This window comes from Homarus americanus, unplaced genomic scaffold, assembly GCF_018991925.1.
Source record: "Homarus americanus isolate GMGI-L3 unplaced genomic scaffold, GMGI_Hamer_2.0 scaffold59495, whole genome shotgun sequence".
NCBI lineage: Eukaryota > Metazoa > Arthropoda > Malacostraca > Decapoda > Nephropidae > Homarus > Homarus americanus.
In genome coordinates this window covers 3,669,059-3,687,240 of record NW_024732415.1, presented here as the reverse complement: position 1 = coordinate 3,687,240, position 18,182 = coordinate 3,669,059, and the positions used below count along the sequence as shown (strand labels likewise).

Genomic DNA, 18,182 nt, shown 5'->3' with positions numbered 1-18,182 from the left:
GATATACAATTTCCAGTGTGTCTAGACGGTGAAGGTATACAACAATAGTAAACATCAAGGCAATTAGACCAAGGATAGCCGATAAAGGCATCAGTTTTTTATTTCCAGTAGGATCCTTGCCTTAGGCTTGATTACTAATAATTAACCGTATATTTATAGGAATAAAAGGGAAAGTTTGTTGATAAATATAACAAGCATTATAATGTACTTGACTATCCGAGGTTGATGGGTCACTTCAACAATACAACCTAAGTAAACCATTGAATGTACTGAAACTAAGGAGATTCTGTTTAAATTGACACATGGGTTCACCTGTCCTCACCCACTACACTAAGTAATAAGGAACACATATAGGAATAAGAATAAGTTAAATAAACAAAAATCTAATTTATTTACTATAAAGACAATTAGAAGTTTTCCTACAGATGTTAATAACCTCGTCACCTGAAACTGATTTTTTGAAGAAGTGAGAAACATTTACTTGGCAGTTCTTCACTAAATCCCATAAAGTGTTTCTATGTCGGTGTTGTCAGAAATCTGGCCCAACGATCCAAAGACGTTACGGACAAGTTCCTCGTCACTAGAGGAACCTCATTCAAAGCATATTAATTATTATTATTCTAGGTAAACACCAACTTAGGAAATAATATCACAGATTCAGAAGTCTATAAACAATAATAATACTATATGAATAACAACTAAATGTACCAACTGTGTGTGAGGTGTAGACGGAAGGGATTGCCTTGGATTGGTTAGGATACCAACTTTAGATTTTATGGCATTAGGTTTGACACCCCAACCTGGGTTTTGTCCGCTGGGCAAGGAGGGTTACCTAACACCCCACATACCATGATGCCACCCATGGTAGTAAGCCATAAACATTGAATTTCTCTGGGTTCAAACATCTAAGCAATGAGGTTTCCAATCCACTGCGGGCTTCTCAAGGGCCAATGAAACTCCCATTTAGAACCGAGAAGGTCTCTTGCAGTTCTTACACCATATACGGATCATTTTATATGACGGAGGTTCAGTCTATTGCGGGCTGTTGAAATGGCTAAGTAAGGGAGACCAGTCTCACCCAGGCGTAACAGCGGACTATCTTTACCTTGGTGTGTGTGTGTGTGTACAGCTGGTTCAAATCTGGTGCTAAAAATGGATTGACTCGACTGATAAATCTCCTCTGCTTCTTTTACTCTTCTCGTTACAATGGCTGAGTGACTCGCTACTTTTACACATATAGGATGAGGACCTTACAGACATCCCTCATTATGACCCAGAAGTTTCCCGACTCTTTCACACAGAGATAGACACCTCATCACTCTCTCACACCAGGAATAAGAACTTCTTAACTTTCATACATCAAGACTGAGGTCCTTCTTGATCATACTGAGCGAGGCGACCCCCAAGGTCTTCAGTACGTCCTGGTAACTCGGTGGTGGTGGGTCTTCTGTCCAATCTGTTGACATTATGGTGGGTGGATAAGGTGGTAAAGGTTTTAAGTGACGCTTTGTGACAGGTGTACATGGTGATGAAGTTGTGTCGTGACGTCTTGTGATCGATGAAGATGGAGGTGACGGTGTGTCGTGACCCCCGGTGTCTACTTGTGGTGGAGGTGGACATCTCCCTGTTTTGCGGAGACTGTATGGTAACGGGTACTGGAGGGGCGTTGTTGTGGGCGTGGTGAGGGTAGAAGTTGGGCAGGGGAGTGTTGAGGGGTTGGCAAATGGAAAGGGAAGAATAGAAAGGGTGGAGGATGGACAGGAGGGCGTAGTGGGGGTGGAGAGTGGACGGGGAGAGGTGGTGTGGGTGGATGATCGACCAGAGGGCGCGGTAAGGATGGAAGAGGGATAGAAGGACGGGGCGAGAGTGGAGGGAGGACTGGGGATAGGTACTGCGATGTCCTTTGCCTGGTCGGTAAGATCAGTAGCCAACCTGGAGAGATAATAGTTTATTGTTAGGTATGTTAGTAATTCATTTAAAAGAGAGAGAGAGAGCAAAACTGCCTTTAATGGACAAGCCAATTCACATATAACGACCCTGTAAGTCCAGTGATTACTCTCAGTTCATTCCCATTATCCTCTCACAGTTCACCTAGTCAAGTTCATTTCCAGGTGAATTAAGAAAAAAAACAGTCAATTATATTTTGTAAAATAAAAGGCAAAAATAAACAAAAGAAAAAACACAACAAAATTAACAAACATATTAAACCTATAAATTAAACACAGTAAACATTAAACATTCACACACATACATACATACACACACACACACACACACACACACACACACATCTATACATATCACATAAGATTATTGGAAGCTGTAAATTAGGTGAAGTCTAGCAATGCTCTTAAATACATCCATAATAACACTCTGAAAAACCATAGGCAGCGAGTAATTAGCGTTAGAAAAGTAATTAAGTAGTTAGGTTAGGATTAGGGTTAGGTTAGGTTAAGCTGAGGCTGTTAGAATTGTGGGCCAATTACTTTACACTTACTTGGAGTAGTAGACGTGGCCCCAGGAGTCCCTGTAGGTGGGGGGAGGGTCCTGCCGGTTGTAGACTTTTTTATCTTGGTGGTGGCGACGCACACAAACGATGAACATCACACACAGCAGCATGGCGATGCCTGGGGCCGGACCACAGTGAAGACAACATGAGGACAAGTGGCTCTGTTATATCTCTTATGAATGAAACTTATTAAACAATTGAACCGCCATGTCAGTTATCCATCACAGAACATCTATGTACTTTCTCCATTTGCTCAAAACAGTTCTTAAAAGTCTTTCAAAATATACAAATTAAAAACAGTAAGCATTAAACAATACGTTCTCTAACACACACACAAGATAACTATCACCAAGGATTCTACACTACGGTATATTGTACACAAACCTCGCTATGACACAACAGGTCGATGATGGTGAGGCACAAATACAGAAGATAAGATAATGAAGGTGAAGTGGTAAACGAACATAAAAAAACAAAATAAAACACTTACAGAATTTAGACACGCTAGGAGGTTATTTAAATACAAACATCTTACTATTACTAGGTTGTTGGGCCAAGGACCAATCCCGCACTAATGCATCTATGTCCACTTCTTGTTCACCTTGTCCATAATATTAGTTTGTAGAGAACGTACAAAAGAGGGCCACCAGACAGGTGCCTGTACTCCGGCACCTTATAGGTATCCAGAGAGATAGAACATCTGTAGTTGCCTTACTTATACTGAAGCCAGGCAAGAGGTGATTTAATAGGTTTATAAGCACCCCAGAGGACATTGCTTAATCGAATGCTCATTTTTAGAACTAACGGATGCCCGCCCCACTAGGTCGCAGCCTCAGGTTAAAGAAGTAACGCGTAAAAAAAAATTGTCCAGGCAAACTTTTTTGGAGCGAGAGTTGTGAACCCTTGGATTAACCTGCCAGAGAGTGCTGTGACGGCACCGAGTGTGAGCTCATTCAAGATCAGACTTGACAAACACTGGAGCAGGTTCAGAACATTCTTGAACCAGTACATGGCCAATACTTGTCAACGGTGCGTAACAGAAACGTGACCGACCGCCCAAGCGGCTAACAGGCCGACCAGTGGTGAAGAGAATAAAGTAAATTATACACACAACACTAACCAACGTAATTAGACAAATCACAGATTATAAAAAAGTACAAACCAAAGAAGAAGATGAAGACAAGCTACTTACCGCTTATGACGAAGCAGGAGTAAGCCACTATAGGTAACTTGAGGGTGATGAGCACCACACAGCCTGCGAGCACCAGCATAAAAGAGTAGAACATAGTGGTGGCGATGGTTACGATCTGCAATGCAATGCAATGAGAGCGTGAGTAGTAGCACATCATGGGGCAGTAGTCTCTGGAGGGTCGAGGTGTTTGGATCTGACAAGAAAGGTGTCTCCTCAAACCGGCATTTCCATAACTTAAAATTATTGAGCGGGCGTAAATGATGATGATAGTGGAAGAAAGAGGAGTGTGGGCTGTTAAAAATGTGGACTTCCACTTTTTGGTAGTAATATTTGTGGAACGACAAGCAAACCAGGAATTTTATAAATATGTTAATTTGGATTAACAAATCATAGTACTGTTATGTCACTTATTGTTATTTGTTGTGTATCATGCTAGGTAAATAAAACAAGACAACTGTGCAGGGGTATACAATCATACCAGAGATCAAATTCAATACATTCGTAAAATAAATTCAGTTCGTAGTTTTACATTATAATTCAGTTTCACCCCTTTTTAATTTTGCTCTCATTAACACTTTTATCCTCTTCGCTATTGATCGGCTTGTTAGACTCCTGAAGCGATGGGCCCGACAAAGCGAGGTACAGTATAAAGGACCCGACACTCTGGGGGTCCCCGGCTCCCACACCTGAATGTACTAGAGACAATACTTTGTGGTAGTGTAGTGACACTGCAGCATATTATGGAATTTCCTTGTTGCTATTGATCGTGAATAACAATCAGGGTCCATTACCTACAATTACCTACTAATAACTTAACACTACAGTATTATACTAATAACTCATCCTGGATATATGTCCCCAGAATATTGGTTATATCACATCTCTAAGAAGCTTAATAGTATTATACTTGTTAAAAGACATTCGATACCGTTATGTATTTAATTAACCGCTACCCGAAACCCAGGAATCATTACCATTATTTAAGAATATAAATGTTTACTATCCAAACACTTGGATACGTTTTCTCTACAAAACAGTGTAAATATTCTCTGTAAATGAGTTGGAGGCGTAACTTTCTCAAATAGATTTTATGCACGAGGAACTGCAATTCATCATGGTTCAATATCTCTTTTAGTATTGTTACGACCGTGTCGTATATTTCTATTATTTCTTATTACATGCTTCAATGTTGTTCCATATTATTCCTGAAATGATGTGTTATATATACTATTATATATTCTAGTCACCTTACCCAATGCTGTTAAGGTTTTAACTGTCATTATTTGTTCAAGCCCATCTTATTTCTTCATTTAGTATTGTAACAAGCATTCTTTGTTTCTCTAACGACCATCTGCATCGTTAAACGACCCATGTTTCACCGGCGTGTCGCACTGGCGGGAGCCGACTTTATATATACAGTAGTACCCACCAGCAGACGGAGTGCAGTCCAGTCCTCCTGTCATTCAGTCCACGTTCTTTTGAGTGACACCCGTCACCTGTTACTTATACTTAATTTTATTTCTGTGTTGTTCCTGTCGCCACCAATGTGGTATATCTATGTGAGTACCTATTCATGTCTCTTATGTGTCCATCAGTGCTTGCTTGGTTACATTTAAGTAATTCAGTGTTGTTTCACGATAGTTAATTTCAGTGTTAGTTATTTATATGTTTATGCAGTGTTAACGTGATCCAGTGCTTTATTTTTATTCTATATGTTTCAGCAGTTCTTTTGAGGTTTCGATGTTTTAGTATCATTTGTGTCTTAAAAGTTTCGATAGTGAATCAATTTGTTGTGACAGCCTACGAGGCTCTCTATTGTGTTAGTATTTAATTAAATTAAATTCTTAAAGGTTTACTTTATTTATTTTTATTCCCTTTTGATTTACTTCAATTTTTTTTGTTTGGTTACGCCTAGAACCTGGATATTAAAGTAAATTAAGAGACGGCGTAACAGTATTTTAAATTTATGATGCACATTACAAATGTATATGCATTTACGAGGTTATAAATATTACAGTTCCGCCGTCCAGGATTTGAAGATATCTGCAACACCTGACGTAATATTGTCTTTCAGATTTAACTCTTGGTACGAGAGCAAGCTAAGGTTCAAATGTTGTAATGAATGGATGGATGGATGGATGGTTGGACGAGAGAGGAAATAAATAGTACTGACTGGCCTGGCTTGCTGAAAAATAAGAACATGGATACTACCCTGAATACCACTGACAGTATAGTGTACTATTTGATGAAGTAACATACCCAACACCATGCCCGTTGATTCCAGGGCACGTGGGAGACCGTTAAACATGAACTATGCTGCAAATGACAGTTAAGAACAAATTTCAAAATTTCAAGACGTGGGTCGCGACAAAAGATGAACGGGAAGAATTACTTAAGATGCTGGATTTGTGGACACAGGCTCTGGAGTATGGTGGAAATATTGATAACTTATACCTACACTTTGCCAAGACATTCGATAGCGTATCCCATGGAAGGCTAAAAATTAAACTGGAAGTGTACGGAATGTGGGAGAACGACCTGGCGAGGTAAAATTACAACTTTGAAGATCGCAAGCAGATGGTGGTGATTAATGGTACGAAATCGTCATGTGTATCCGTGAGAAATAGGGTGCCGCTGGGCACTGTGCTGGGACCGATGTTATTGTATGTTTCTTGAATGATGTGCCAGATGCAAACATTATATATTCCTCCATACAAATGTTTGTGGACGATGCTAATTTATTCAGGGAAATTAAGAATCAATTGGGCTGTGAAGCACTACAGGACGATCTCTTACGGCTTCAGCAGTGTTCAGAGGAGTGGGTGCTAAGATTTAACATTACGAAACGCAAAAGGGTGCTAACGTGCTAACGTGACGAAGAAAATAAATAACAAACCAATTTTGAAAAGGATCTGGGTGTGGAAGTTGACGTCGAGCTGAAGTTCTCGGACCATCGACAGAAGAAGGGAAGTTAAGTAAATAAATTACTAGGACTTATAAGGGCGTTCACATAACAAGACAGTCCTTTCCTCCTAAAGCTCCCCAGAAGTGAGGTGCTTCCCCTTTTGTAGTACTGTCACCCCACCCCGTCTGGTCCCCAAGAAATGCTCGAGACTGTCAGTTGGTTGAGAACGTTCAAAAGAGAGCCACCAGACAGGTGCCTGCATTCTAGTACCTCAAGTATCGAAAGAGATTAGAACGCCCGCAGTTGCCTAAATTATACTAAGGACGGGTTGGGGGTGACTTAATGGAAATTTATAAGCACTTAAGAAGATATTATTCAGTCAGTGTTCACGCCTGGAGCTAGCAGATGCTCTCCACACTAGAGATCACAATCTCAGATTAAAGAAGCCATAAATACGGAAAATTGTCAAAGGTAACTATTTTGGAGTGAGAAATGTGAACTCTTGGAACAATCTGCCAGAGAGTGTTGTGACGGCACCGAGTGTGAGCTCTTTTAAGAACAGACTTGATCAACACTAGAGCAGGTTCAGGTAAATTCTGGACCATTACACGCCCAGTACTTACCAGCAGGTTGTAACAGAGACGTGCCTGACCGGGTAAGTGGCTAACAGATCGATTAGTGGCGAAGAGGATAAAATATTTTGCCCCAGCTCACAAGTATCGTTCGTAGCGCGATGGTATAGGCGTGACGTAGGTTAAAGCCTAGGACGGGGTAATTGTTACATCAATATACACTCACCTGCAGTTGATAAGGTTGTTCATTAGTGCCCAAGTCTTGCATCATGGTGGCGGTGAAGACACTGTTGGCACAAAGTAAAGTTGAGTTACAATATCCGCTTCAGTAACAATCAAGTTCCTCAACGCTACTCGTTGCCTCTACCTCAGGGACACACACAAGAATCATTTCTCTTTTCTATTTCAAAATTTTCAATCATTTCATTATTTTTACTGTTCCCATTACTCTTTATAATAACTTACATCCCATGGCTACATATCAGATAATTCTTTATCCTAATGGTCCACATTCCCATTAGACTCCTGACCTTATTAAGTCCAAACCTTATACAAAGTGACCATAAGGACTGGGATTGATTACAACTTGGGCCCTACTAGACTTGGGCTTTATTTAGACTGGTTTCCAAGTCTACTGATTAGGTTAAATGAAGCTAGACAGGACCTATTAGAACTAAGGGTTGCTAGCACTGTGTCCCATTTAACCTGTCATTATATACTGTCACTCTAAATCCTCACAGCCAATGCTTCTTTATTTACTATTTCCATAAACTAAGGTCAACACTATAAGGCGAGACATACGTTATCACAGACTATCTCCTTGATGACCGACAAAGATACTCTTTATCTGTTCATCACAGTTAGACGTCTCTTGCTCATCTCACTTATCTTTCATATTTATCCTGTGACTGGTCTAATGGCCACTGTACTAATGATACTAGTTCAAATGGGCTTCCGTTATTGTCCTAATGGGCGGCAGTCTTAGTGGTTATAGGTTAGGTTGATGGCCTAGAGTCAAGCCTATTTTAACCTACATAAGGAATGGGTTTACAGTTCTAGTGGGGTCTTGTCCTATTAAGTTCTACTAGTTGTGAAATGCCATCCTACAGGTCTCCAAAACCTTATGATTAGTTTACATTAATTTGGTATTTATTATAACTAGGTCCCATCTGATTGCAAACACAACAACAGGTCGACTTGACAGGTAGGATCACAGTTTATGCACCTCGGCTTGGCGTTCTGGTTGGGTGTCCTCAAGTATTTTGGTGAAAAGTTATCTTCCAGGCTGCTCGGTAAGGCTAGTCCATGCAACTCACTACGAAGGTTCGTTTTAGGGAGGTTTCCTCAAGGAGTGTTTACATGACGTGACGAGAGTACCCACTGATGCCCATATAAAGTACCAAGTATTACCCATAGCACGTGTATACCCTCTAAAACACACACACACACACACACACACACACACACATTAAACAAATGGGAATTACTATTTTCTATATGATAAACCCGATTTAACTACCTTATCAGTACTGTGGAATACCCGTGTTCAGGCAGACAGTGGCACAGAAGACATCACTTAGGCAACAAGACGCTCTGAGGAACTACTGCAGAGGAGACCACCAGCTGCAATGATGTAGGGGAAGTGTTCCCAGTAGTAGTGCTCAGCTGCCGACATTGTTTTCATCCGGGAAGTAGGACGCCCTAGATCAGCTGATTAGATACGACTGTCAGCTGTTGTGAAGAAAATGTGCGTTTATAGATGATATTCTTGATGCACCAGTTACTGTACTTTTTTAACATATACAGTGCCATAATTGTTAACATGCAGTGCCATAATTGTTAACATGTACAGTGCCACCATTGTTAACATATACAGTATATAAACAAACATCTAAAAAAAACACATAAAAAAACGAAACTTGTTACATTTTCGCGACTTCAAATCTTGATCTGTAAACGACCTCTCTTGTGACCGACTCCGAGTGTTCAGGGAATTTTGACCACAAGTGGACATAGTATCTCCACAGACCATTATATCTCTAAGTATGTTTTCTAAGGTGACTTAATAAGTGTTCAGTGTGTCTTAAGACTTGCCTCTATAAGTACCGTATACGTCACTGTATTACCTGTATTTCAGGATGTAATTTTCGGAATAAAGTAAAAATTTTCAGCGTCAGGTTCACTATATCTGGTACACGAGAGAGCAGAGAGAGAGAGAGAGAGAGAGAGAGAGAGAGAGAGAGAGAGAGAGAGAGAGAGTTGCCCTACTCATCTTCCTCAGCCTAGGAGATGAATCACTACCGTAAGGGGCATTTTGATAAACGATGCCGCTGAAGATAGTGCTATCCCGCCTACATCATTTTGGTTGATAGTGCTCCTCTGATATAACAAGAACAACGCCTTTACTGACTTTAGCCTCGCCGGCCTTAGTAGGAAATGAATTTTGCGGCGTTATTAAGGTAATAACTTGTAGTAATAATGATTCAGAATACTATAATGTTCTGGCTAAAAAACGTTTTAGAATACCCTAATTAAACCTTATGGGTTTACGTAACACAATTTGATGGATATTTCGTAAACAAAAAGTATATAATTTATTTAAAAGATTTTTGTTTTCGTCAGGTCAAGGGAACTGAGCTTGTTCAACGTGTAAAGAAAAGAGAGAAGCGTTTGAAAACAATGGAGCTGCTACGTTTTTTTAATGATAAATTTTTTGATCTTTTTTTTCGTCAAAGGTGAATGATATTTTTGTTGACATTCTTATTACCTTATACCTTATCGAGGTGATCAAAAGTTGTTCTGGTGGTGACCAAGAGTTATCCTGGCGGTGATCAAGAGTTATCCTGGTGAACATCCTCGTCAGATATCACCACTGTAGCTCTTACCGTTCTCCAGTTATAATACGTCCACGTTCCCTAAAACATTATCATTACCTTCTCCGTCTTTACTATTTGAAACACTGGACTAAAGTCTTTGATATATTTTCCAGTGCATCGTCATATGTTGGTATGCCTTCCTGACAAGTACACACAACATATATATTTGTAACATATCGTCAAGAATACAACTTAAATTACTAGTCATTTTGAAATTCTAACGGTTCTCTGTACGAAAATGTTACCAGATAATTAGATCCACATCGACCCCAATAACGATAATTTTTGTGACCCGTATTTATATATCGAATAATCGGATCAACTGAAGACTAGACACCCCAGTTTATTTCACCTAAAGATTAACCACTCTAACGTTGCCTGGGGTTAGGTTAGTGCTGGGGTGGTTAATGTTGAAATAAACTAGGGTGTGTAATCTTCATGTGCTACGAGTAATCTCCCGACATACATACATACGTGTACACAGACACGGCACTGACGCCACAGACAACGACCAACGTTCAGGTGGAGGCGGTCAAGGGTGGACACCTGCCGATAGTGTGTGACCGATGGCTGACAGGAGCGTGAGCGAGTGAACCAGGATGGTGTGTGTGAGTGTAAGGATGGTGGGATGGGTGTATACTGTGTACTGTGTGGTGTATTGTACAGTATATATGCACCGTATGGGGGAGGGAGAGAGTACCTTCACCGTTGTATCTTGCCCCAGGGTAGAGTGAGTGAGAGGGGTGTTTGTGTACTGTGTGGAGGTGTAGTGTACGAGGGTGTACTATCAGTATCTACGTGGCATGTAAAAAAGTACCAGTTGCAATTCTTTATATTATCTTTGTTTCAGACAGTGACTTAATTTCCCCACGACTTTTTTTCCAATTCTAAACACTTGGTAGAAATATTCCTCTTACAGCAGAGTGGAGGCAAAGTCAAATGAGGTTAAACGTAAAAGATGCAACACAAGATAAGGTCAGAATCACCCATACACGTGACACATAGTACAGTCATTAATGTTGTCTGCATCAGTAACTACAAACAGAAAATAACATCACGTTAACTTCCTCACGAGTTTTAATAGTAATTCATGTTTTAACTCAGGATAAAATTCGGGTACAACACTTCTATCCTGCATCAAAGGAACAGAAGACAGTAATTGTAACACATAATTTATCTTACCTAAAGGCAAATGACTCTAGTGGGAAGGTCACACAATGGAAGGCAGATAGAAAGGTATTGTAATGAATCGTGATCTGCAACAAAACACAAACACGAGTATGAAACAAATGAACTGCGTTAACATCGGGAAAAAGAGGAAAAATATGGTGTTGGTGGTTCACTAGAGGCGCCCCTCTCCTCCAGGACAATGACCCGACACAGTCAAAACAAAGACATAAAATCAAGAATTGTAAACGAGGAGATCTTCCCCACCCATCACCATCAGTAGTCAACACTCCCACAGATTTTCAGAGTCAAGGAATCAACGACGATACTGTGCTTACCGCTGTACTGAGGCAAGCGATTCATAAACAAAAACACATCGAGAGGAATAAGATGTGAATAGAAACATGATTTTTTTTCCGTTTCTCATTTTTTTTTCCTCTCGTGAGTCGGGAGTGGGTAACTGATGGTTCGCAGTGTGTGTCTGTGTGTGTGTATCTGTGTATCTGGTTCAGAGAGGAGGGAGTGATGGCAGGAGAGTGTATTGTGTACTGCCAGGAGTTATCTTAGTGACACAGCTGCGACCGCCTCTACACTTTCCGGCCTCGATGGATTTTATTGATTTATCGGCTCAGAGAGAGAGAGAGAGAGAGAGAGAGAGAGAGTTGGTGTTGTAAAGTTGGTTCTAAACTCAATATTTATCAACAAAAATAAAATACGTGTTAATCTGTCTGTCTGTCAGTGTGTTTCCTCTGTCTTTTCCTTTCTCTTTTAATCTATTTCTCCGTTTCTTTCTCTTATCCGTCTCCTTCAATCCCTTATCTCTTTTTTCTCTCTTTCTCTTTCTCCCTCTCTCTCTCTTTCTGCCTTGCTCTCTCTCTCTCTGTACACCCCGCTTTCCCTTCTTTCATTCTCTCTTTGTCCTTGTCACTATTCTCCTCCTTACTCTCCCCCTCTCTTCCTCAACCTTTCTCTCTCTCTCTCTCTCTCCCTCGCTATCCCACACACTCGCTTACTCTCTCTCAACATGACTCGTGTATAGGACACGTTAACATCACTGCTAACTTCCCTACCCGTTAGTGCGTAGGAATGTGTGGACGTCAGCAGGTGTGTTGTACCACACGTGTACAACACTGTCAGGTACACGTGTACAACACTGAGAAGGCTCCAGGACTCCCAGGCTCCAGGGCTCCCAGGCTCTCGGGCTCCCAGGCTTCAGTGTTGGCTGGGGGGTGAGGGGGGGTGTTGAGGGAGGCAGCACAGTAATGTTGCAATGTTACAAAGTCCACAGATAAGATACACGACGATGCCATGGCCTTACAATGTGACCCATCTTCCTCTTGGACAAGTTGGTGTCTGTGAGAATATACAGCTCACTTGTGGGTTCTCTATTGGACAATTGAGCTCTTCTGCTGTTATGAGAATTACTGCAGTCTTAGTACGTAATAACTATTGTATGAAGTAAGATGGCGTATGATATGCAGCCGCGAGAGATAACAAAGATAAGAAATGTGTGACTCTTAATCATATGGTAACCGAACTTGTACTGCTGTCTGCTGTTAACGGTTATTGGCTGCTGTCTGCTGTTAACGGTTATTGGCTGCTGTCTGCTGTTAACGGTTATTGGCTGCTGTCTCCTGTTAACGGTTAGTGGCTGCTGTTACAGGTGTCAGCTAGTACAGGTGTCAGTTATTACATGTGTCAACTAATACAGGTATTAACTCGTACAATATGTTTCCTGGTATTTAATACTGTACAATGTTACAGGTGTCAGCGAGTGCAGGTGTCAGCTGGTACAGGTTACATCTAGTGCAGGTGTCAGCTAGTGCAGGTGTCAGCTAGTGCAGGTGTCCGCTACTGCAGGTGTCTGCTGGTACAGATGTCTGCTGGTACAGGTTACATCTGTACAGGTGTCAGCTAGTGCAGATTTCAGCTAGTACAGGTGTCAGCTAGTCAAGGTGTCAGCTAGTACAGGTGTCAGATAGTACAGGTGTCAGCGAGTACAGGTGTTAGCTAGTACAGGTGTCAGCTAGTACAGGTGTCAGCTAGTCAAGTTGTCAGCTAGTACAGGTGTCAGGTAGTACAGGTGTTAGCTAGTACAGGTGTCAGCTAGTGCAGATGTCAGCTAGTACAGGTGTCAGCTAGTACAGGTGTCAGCTAGTCAAGGTGTCAGCTAGTCAAGGTGTCAGCTAGTACAGGTGTCAGCTAGTACTGGTGCCAGCTAGTACAGGTGTTAGCTAGTACAGGTGTCAGCTAGTACAGGTGTCAGCTAGTACAGGTGTCAGCTAGTACAGGTGTCAGCTAGTCAAGGTGTCAGCTAGTACAGGTGTTAGCTAGTACAGGTGTTAGCTAGTACAGGTGTTAGCTAGTACAGGTGTCAGCTAGTACAGGTGTTAGCTAATACAGTATGTTTCTTGGTGTTTTATACTGTACAATATTACAGTATGGTGGTCTGCCATGGTAGACCACCATATATGGTCATGTTATCTTGGTGTACCACTATTAAGTGTGATTCATATATCATATTTATATTTTTAAGTAATAAAAGTAAATATTTGTCAGGAGGGAGAAGACCCAGTGTTCATCTTCATCAGACCCGGAGAGCTGAGCCACGTGTTGGCCCCAACTGACGGTCACACTCAGCAGTTGTTGGCCCCACTGACGGTCACAACCAGCAGTTGTTGGCCCCACTGACGGTCACAACCAGCAGTTGTTGGCCCCACTGACGGTCACAACCAGCAGTTGTTGGCCTCACTGACGGTCACACTCAGCAGTTGTTGGCCTCACTGACGGTCACACTCAGCAGTTGTTGGCCCCACTGACGGTCACACTCAGCAGTTGTTGGCCCCACTGACGGTCACACCAACACTGATAACGATGGTGAGGACAATAAATGTATAATTACCAGGTGCAACTGTTGAGCTGTCATTGTATGTGTTATGTGTCCCCTGTATATGTAATGTGTCCAGTATGTGTTGTGTGTCCAGTATGTGTGTTCTGTATTCTTATTTTGATGTTTTTTCTTATTAACGAAGCATATACTGTACAGGGTGTCCCAGAAAAATGTCCCTGCCTCTCTCCCTCCCTGCCTCATCCCTACCTGCTTCCTGAGACACTGAGTTGGAGGGAGGGAGGGAAGGTGGCAGGGAGCAGGTAGGCAGGGAGGGAGGGAGCAGGTAGGCAGGGGGGGGGCATGGAGCAGGCAAGCAGGGAGGGAAGGAGGCAGGGACATTTTTCTGGAACACATGGTATACTGGTATATACAGTATGTTATACCAAATAGGGATAACTACTGATCAACAATATCTTCTGGGTATTTATCTTTAGGGGGAAACTTCTGACTGGCCTTAAACGATCACACAGGCCAGAAAATACACATAAAATAATATTATCATAGAATAAACAAACCTTACCAAACGTAAACTAACCTGACCTATCATGAACTAACCTAACCTAACCTACTTTAATTACAACTTTGTTATCTTATAGTAAACGACGCCTCAAATGAAAAAAAAAGAGCAAATTTGACCATACACGAGTTAATGACCTTTAAGTTATAACAACAACAAAAAAAGTTATCCTTAGTCGGCGAAAACTTCCGATGCAATTTAAAGACTAATGATCCTCTCCGCAGGACAACCCAGAGCAATGTCAAGTTTGTTTTGAAAACTTTGATAAAGATCTTCGACGGCCTCGCAGTCTGTCGTGTGGCCACATCTTTTGCTCCCAATGCCTTGGGGACATGGTGAAGAACCTTCCGCTCACCTGTCCGAAATGCCGGTCAGTGAACAGAGCTACGACTATTGCTGAATTACCAATTAGTCATACTACAGAGACCTTCGTAAAAAGGGTCAAAGACCTCCAGATCAAGCCAGCTGCAACATCAACAAAGCCTCACCAAGTCCGACCCAAAACGACCAACAAGGAGTTGTGGTCCACTTCGCCAGAACACAAGTGCAGGATCAGCAGCCTCATCAATGACTGTGAAGAGAAACTGTCACAACTGGTCAAGTATGGGGAGACGTTGAAAGACTGGACTACTGAACACCTCCAGCTCCAAGATAGACTTAAGGAGCAGAACCAGGCAGCAATAGACCTTCTGAAACAGGAGACAACCATTGTGGTGGACATGACGACAGAAGGAGAGGATGGAAAGCGTCAGCTGGAGGCCATGCTGGGCAGCCTCGACACAGTCAACAGTGAACAGAGCTCCACAAAGATCGACGACGTTAATCACTGCAGTATGGATACAGAAGTCTGGATCCAGAAGTGCCAGAAAGTGTTCCCTGACGCCAGCACCGTGCACACATCTGTGAAGGTATGTTGCTGTAGACAAAGGTGAACTGCCTCATTGTAGTCATTTGTTACCACAAAAAAAATATTATACTTTATTCACTTATATATAACACTTAACACCAAATTTAATGTGCTTAATTATTATATATTTTACCTTTTTTATACCTAAGTTTAAACCCTGAATGAGAGGACATTATAACAAATGATGTAAAGGTGCGCGTAAATGATGACCACAGTTCACTTGTACTTGGCCTTCACTAGTGATGTTTTTACTGTATTGGTAACAACAGGTGAAGAACACCATCAGCGAGGCCCTGGAGAGGATGACCACAGTACCTGGTGCCACAGCCGTCCCATACTGGGAAGACTCAACCCTCACCATCATGGAGAAAGTTGAAAAAATTAGTAGTGAAGGGGCCACGTTGGATGAGGACAACTTCAGTGTAAGTTTGTGAGCTCTTGTGCAGAGTTTTTCCAGTACATAATACAGTATAATCTGTCACACTGGACGAATATTTCCGATCACTAATTGTGATTCTTGCATTATGTTGGTAGGCCTGCCTTCCTGGTATCTGTGAGGTTGCCAGCTCTTATTTTTGGCATTTGTTGTAAGTATGGTGAATCACCTTGCTCCACCTTTGGTAGAATAATATAATGATTTTAATGGTAGCGATGATACTGCCTCGTGTTGCCTGTGAGGTCTCCACAGTGACTGTCAATCCCATGGGAGGACTTGACATCGTCTCGTAGTGTATCAGTGTTCCGTCGCCAGCACGAATCATGAGACGATACGTTATATTCATAATTGTTATCTCATCTATTGAGGTAGAAAAAATATCGAAATGCAGTAAATCATAATGCCATTATAATTGGACATGATATCATAATACACGTGTAATTACTATATTTGCAAATGAATGTAATGTCGGATCATAATGTTTCATATTTCGTTCGAAGAGATTCCGCTGTAACCTCGGTTCATGAAAACATAGTACCGTTATATTCCTATTTAGCAACTCATCCCCTGGGGCTGAAATAGTATCTAAGGTGCATAAATCAGCTGGGTTACTAATGGCGTTATTGGCTTAGCATATGGTACCACAATTCATCCTTTTTCATTACATTGCGTAGAGAATAAGTGGTATACAGCAGATATCATGGTGATTATCAGATGCAACAAGAATGAACGAAAGGTGCAACTCGGAATCAGAAATACCGAACCGAGACTGCTGTGCACGTGTTATTGTGTTCATTTCCAGCACCTCAGGCCCAGGGGTTTCGATACTTTTTTGGGAGTGTACAAAGTTACAAGCTATCTATAACAATACAATGGTTAAATTGTTATTAGTAATGTACCTTGTTGATGTGGACTCTCGTCTTAGTAATGTATACAAGATGATGGCTTGAGGAATACTGTCTATAAGTACATAGTAATGATCAGGTACTGTCCACAGGTAATGATCCTGGTACTGTCCACGGGTAATAATGGTTGACACTGTCCACAGGTTAAGGATCTCGGTCGTCCGGGCATCAGGAGGGTGGTGGAGGCTGGCCGGGTGTCGGCTGTTCTGGAAGACCAAGTTGGCCGCCGCTACTGCAAGATAACTCGACGAGATGGACGGCTGTACCTGCACACACTCCGGCCCACACCTGCCCACACTCCCCTGCCCACGCCCACCTACACCATAAAGGTAATTTTATTAATCTTACACGTTTAATGTACATTCATGGCATTATTTTATTTAGTAATAATATTCCAAATTATATCTAAGAATATTTAAGTAACAATTATGTCACTATTAACACGTGAAGCATTTTATTGTGAAAACTATTGTTTGTGTGTTTGTGCAGCACAGCACCGTAATGGACGCCCTCGACTCCTCCTCCACCCTCGTATTTCTTGACCTGGGATGGAAGGGGTCAACAAAGGGGCGGGTCCACATCCGGCTGCGCCCTGACACGCCCCTTGGAAGACAATTCACCTTGTTGTGTACAGGCCAGAATGGACACACCTTCGCCGGTACTAACATGCTAGTCGTAGGGTTTAAAGGCAAGTCTCAGGAGTTTGTGGCGGGTGGAGACTATGAGTTTAATGATGGGAGGGGAGGAGTCTCACTACTGCCTGACCTCCAGGATGAGTACCAGGTGTCAGACAGGGCGGGGGCTGTGGGGTCACGGTGGGGGCCGGGGAGAAGAGATCGTGGAGCACAGTTCGTCATCACCACCAGGGACAGGAGTGATGGTGAGAAGTACAGCAGTATCTTTGGGCAGGTGACGAGCGGACTGGAGGTGTTGACAGCAGCAGTCAACCATACGGATATCTGTGAGGTGATTGTGGTAGACTGTGGTGTTGTCTTGACTATATCATCACCATGAGTCACCATCACCATGTGTCACCATCACTGTCACCATCACCCTGTGTCACCATCACCATGTGTCACCATCACCCTGTGTCACCATCACTGTCACCATCACCCTGTGTCACCATCACCATGTGTCACCATCACCATGTGTCACCATCACTGTCACCATCACCCTGTATCACCATCACCATGTGTTACCATCACCCTGTCTCACCATCACCCTGTGTTACCATCACTGTCACCATCACCCTGTGTCACCATCACCCTGTGTCACCATCACCCTGTCACCATCACCATGTGTCACC

The 18,182-nt window shown here is 42.2% G+C and overlaps 2 protein-coding genes across 3 annotated transcripts; one reads left to right on the top strand and one right to left on the bottom strand.

Moving 5' to 3' along the window:
* Nucleotides 1-372: 372 nt before the first annotated feature.
* LOC121868609 (proline-rich receptor-like protein kinase PERK2) lies at nt 373-8,786 on the bottom strand. Its single transcript, XM_042369395.1, has 5 exons — nt 8,698-8,786; nt 7,405-7,465; nt 3,702-3,816; nt 2,498-2,627; nt 373-1,932 (listed from the first exon to the last, which is right to left on the bottom strand). The coding sequence occupies exons 2-5, from the start codon at nt 7,447-7,449 to the stop codon at nt 1,353-1,355; spliced, it is 870 nt and encodes a 289-aa protein (XP_042225329.1). The 5' UTR covers nt 7,450-7,465; nt 8,698-8,786; the 3' UTR covers nt 373-1,352.
* A 52-nt stretch (nt 8,787-8,838) lies between these two features.
* On the top strand, nt 8,839-17,955 carry LOC121868608 (tripartite motif containing 13-like). 2 transcript variants are annotated; one of them, XM_042369394.1, is made up of 6 exons: nt 8,839-8,925; nt 13,781-14,098; nt 14,853-15,536; nt 15,805-15,957; nt 17,020-17,205; nt 17,366-17,955. In XM_042369394.1, the coding sequence occupies exons 2-6, from the start codon at nt 14,096-14,098 to the stop codon at nt 17,888-17,890; spliced, it is 1,551 nt and encodes a 516-aa protein (XP_042225328.1). In that variant the 5' UTR covers nt 8,839-8,925; nt 13,781-14,095; the 3' UTR covers nt 17,891-17,955. The 2 variants fall into 2 exon arrangements, with proteins under 2 accessions (XP_042225328.1, XP_042225327.1); XM_042369393.1 differs by lacking the exon at nt 8,839-8,925 and adding an exon at nt 12,555-12,864.
* The last annotated feature ends 227 nt before the right edge of the window (nt 17,956-18,182 follow it).

Bases quoted from the DNA above. Each gene is read 5' to 3' on its own strand.
- LOC121868609 (XM_042369395.1), bottom strand. From the start codon at position 7,449: ATGATGCAAGACTTGGGCACTAATGAACAACCTTATCAACTGCAG. The intron at 3,817-7,404 runs GTGAGTGTATAT...ATTGCATTGCAG, and splicing joins AACAACCTTATCAACTGCAG to ATCGTAACCATCGCCACCAC. The intron at 1,933-2,497 runs GTAAGTGTAAAG...TTATCTCTCCAG, and splicing joins GGCCACGTCTACTACTCCAA to GTTGGCTACTGATCTTACCG.
- LOC121868608 (XM_042369394.1), top strand. The intron at 15,958-17,019 runs GTAAGTTTGTGA...CACTGTCCACAG, and splicing joins TGGATGAGGACAACTTCAGT to GTTAAGGATCTCGGTCGTCC. The intron at 17,206-17,365 runs GTAATTTTATTA...GTGTTTGTGCAG, and splicing joins CGCCCACCTACACCATAAAG to CACAGCACCGTAATGGACGC.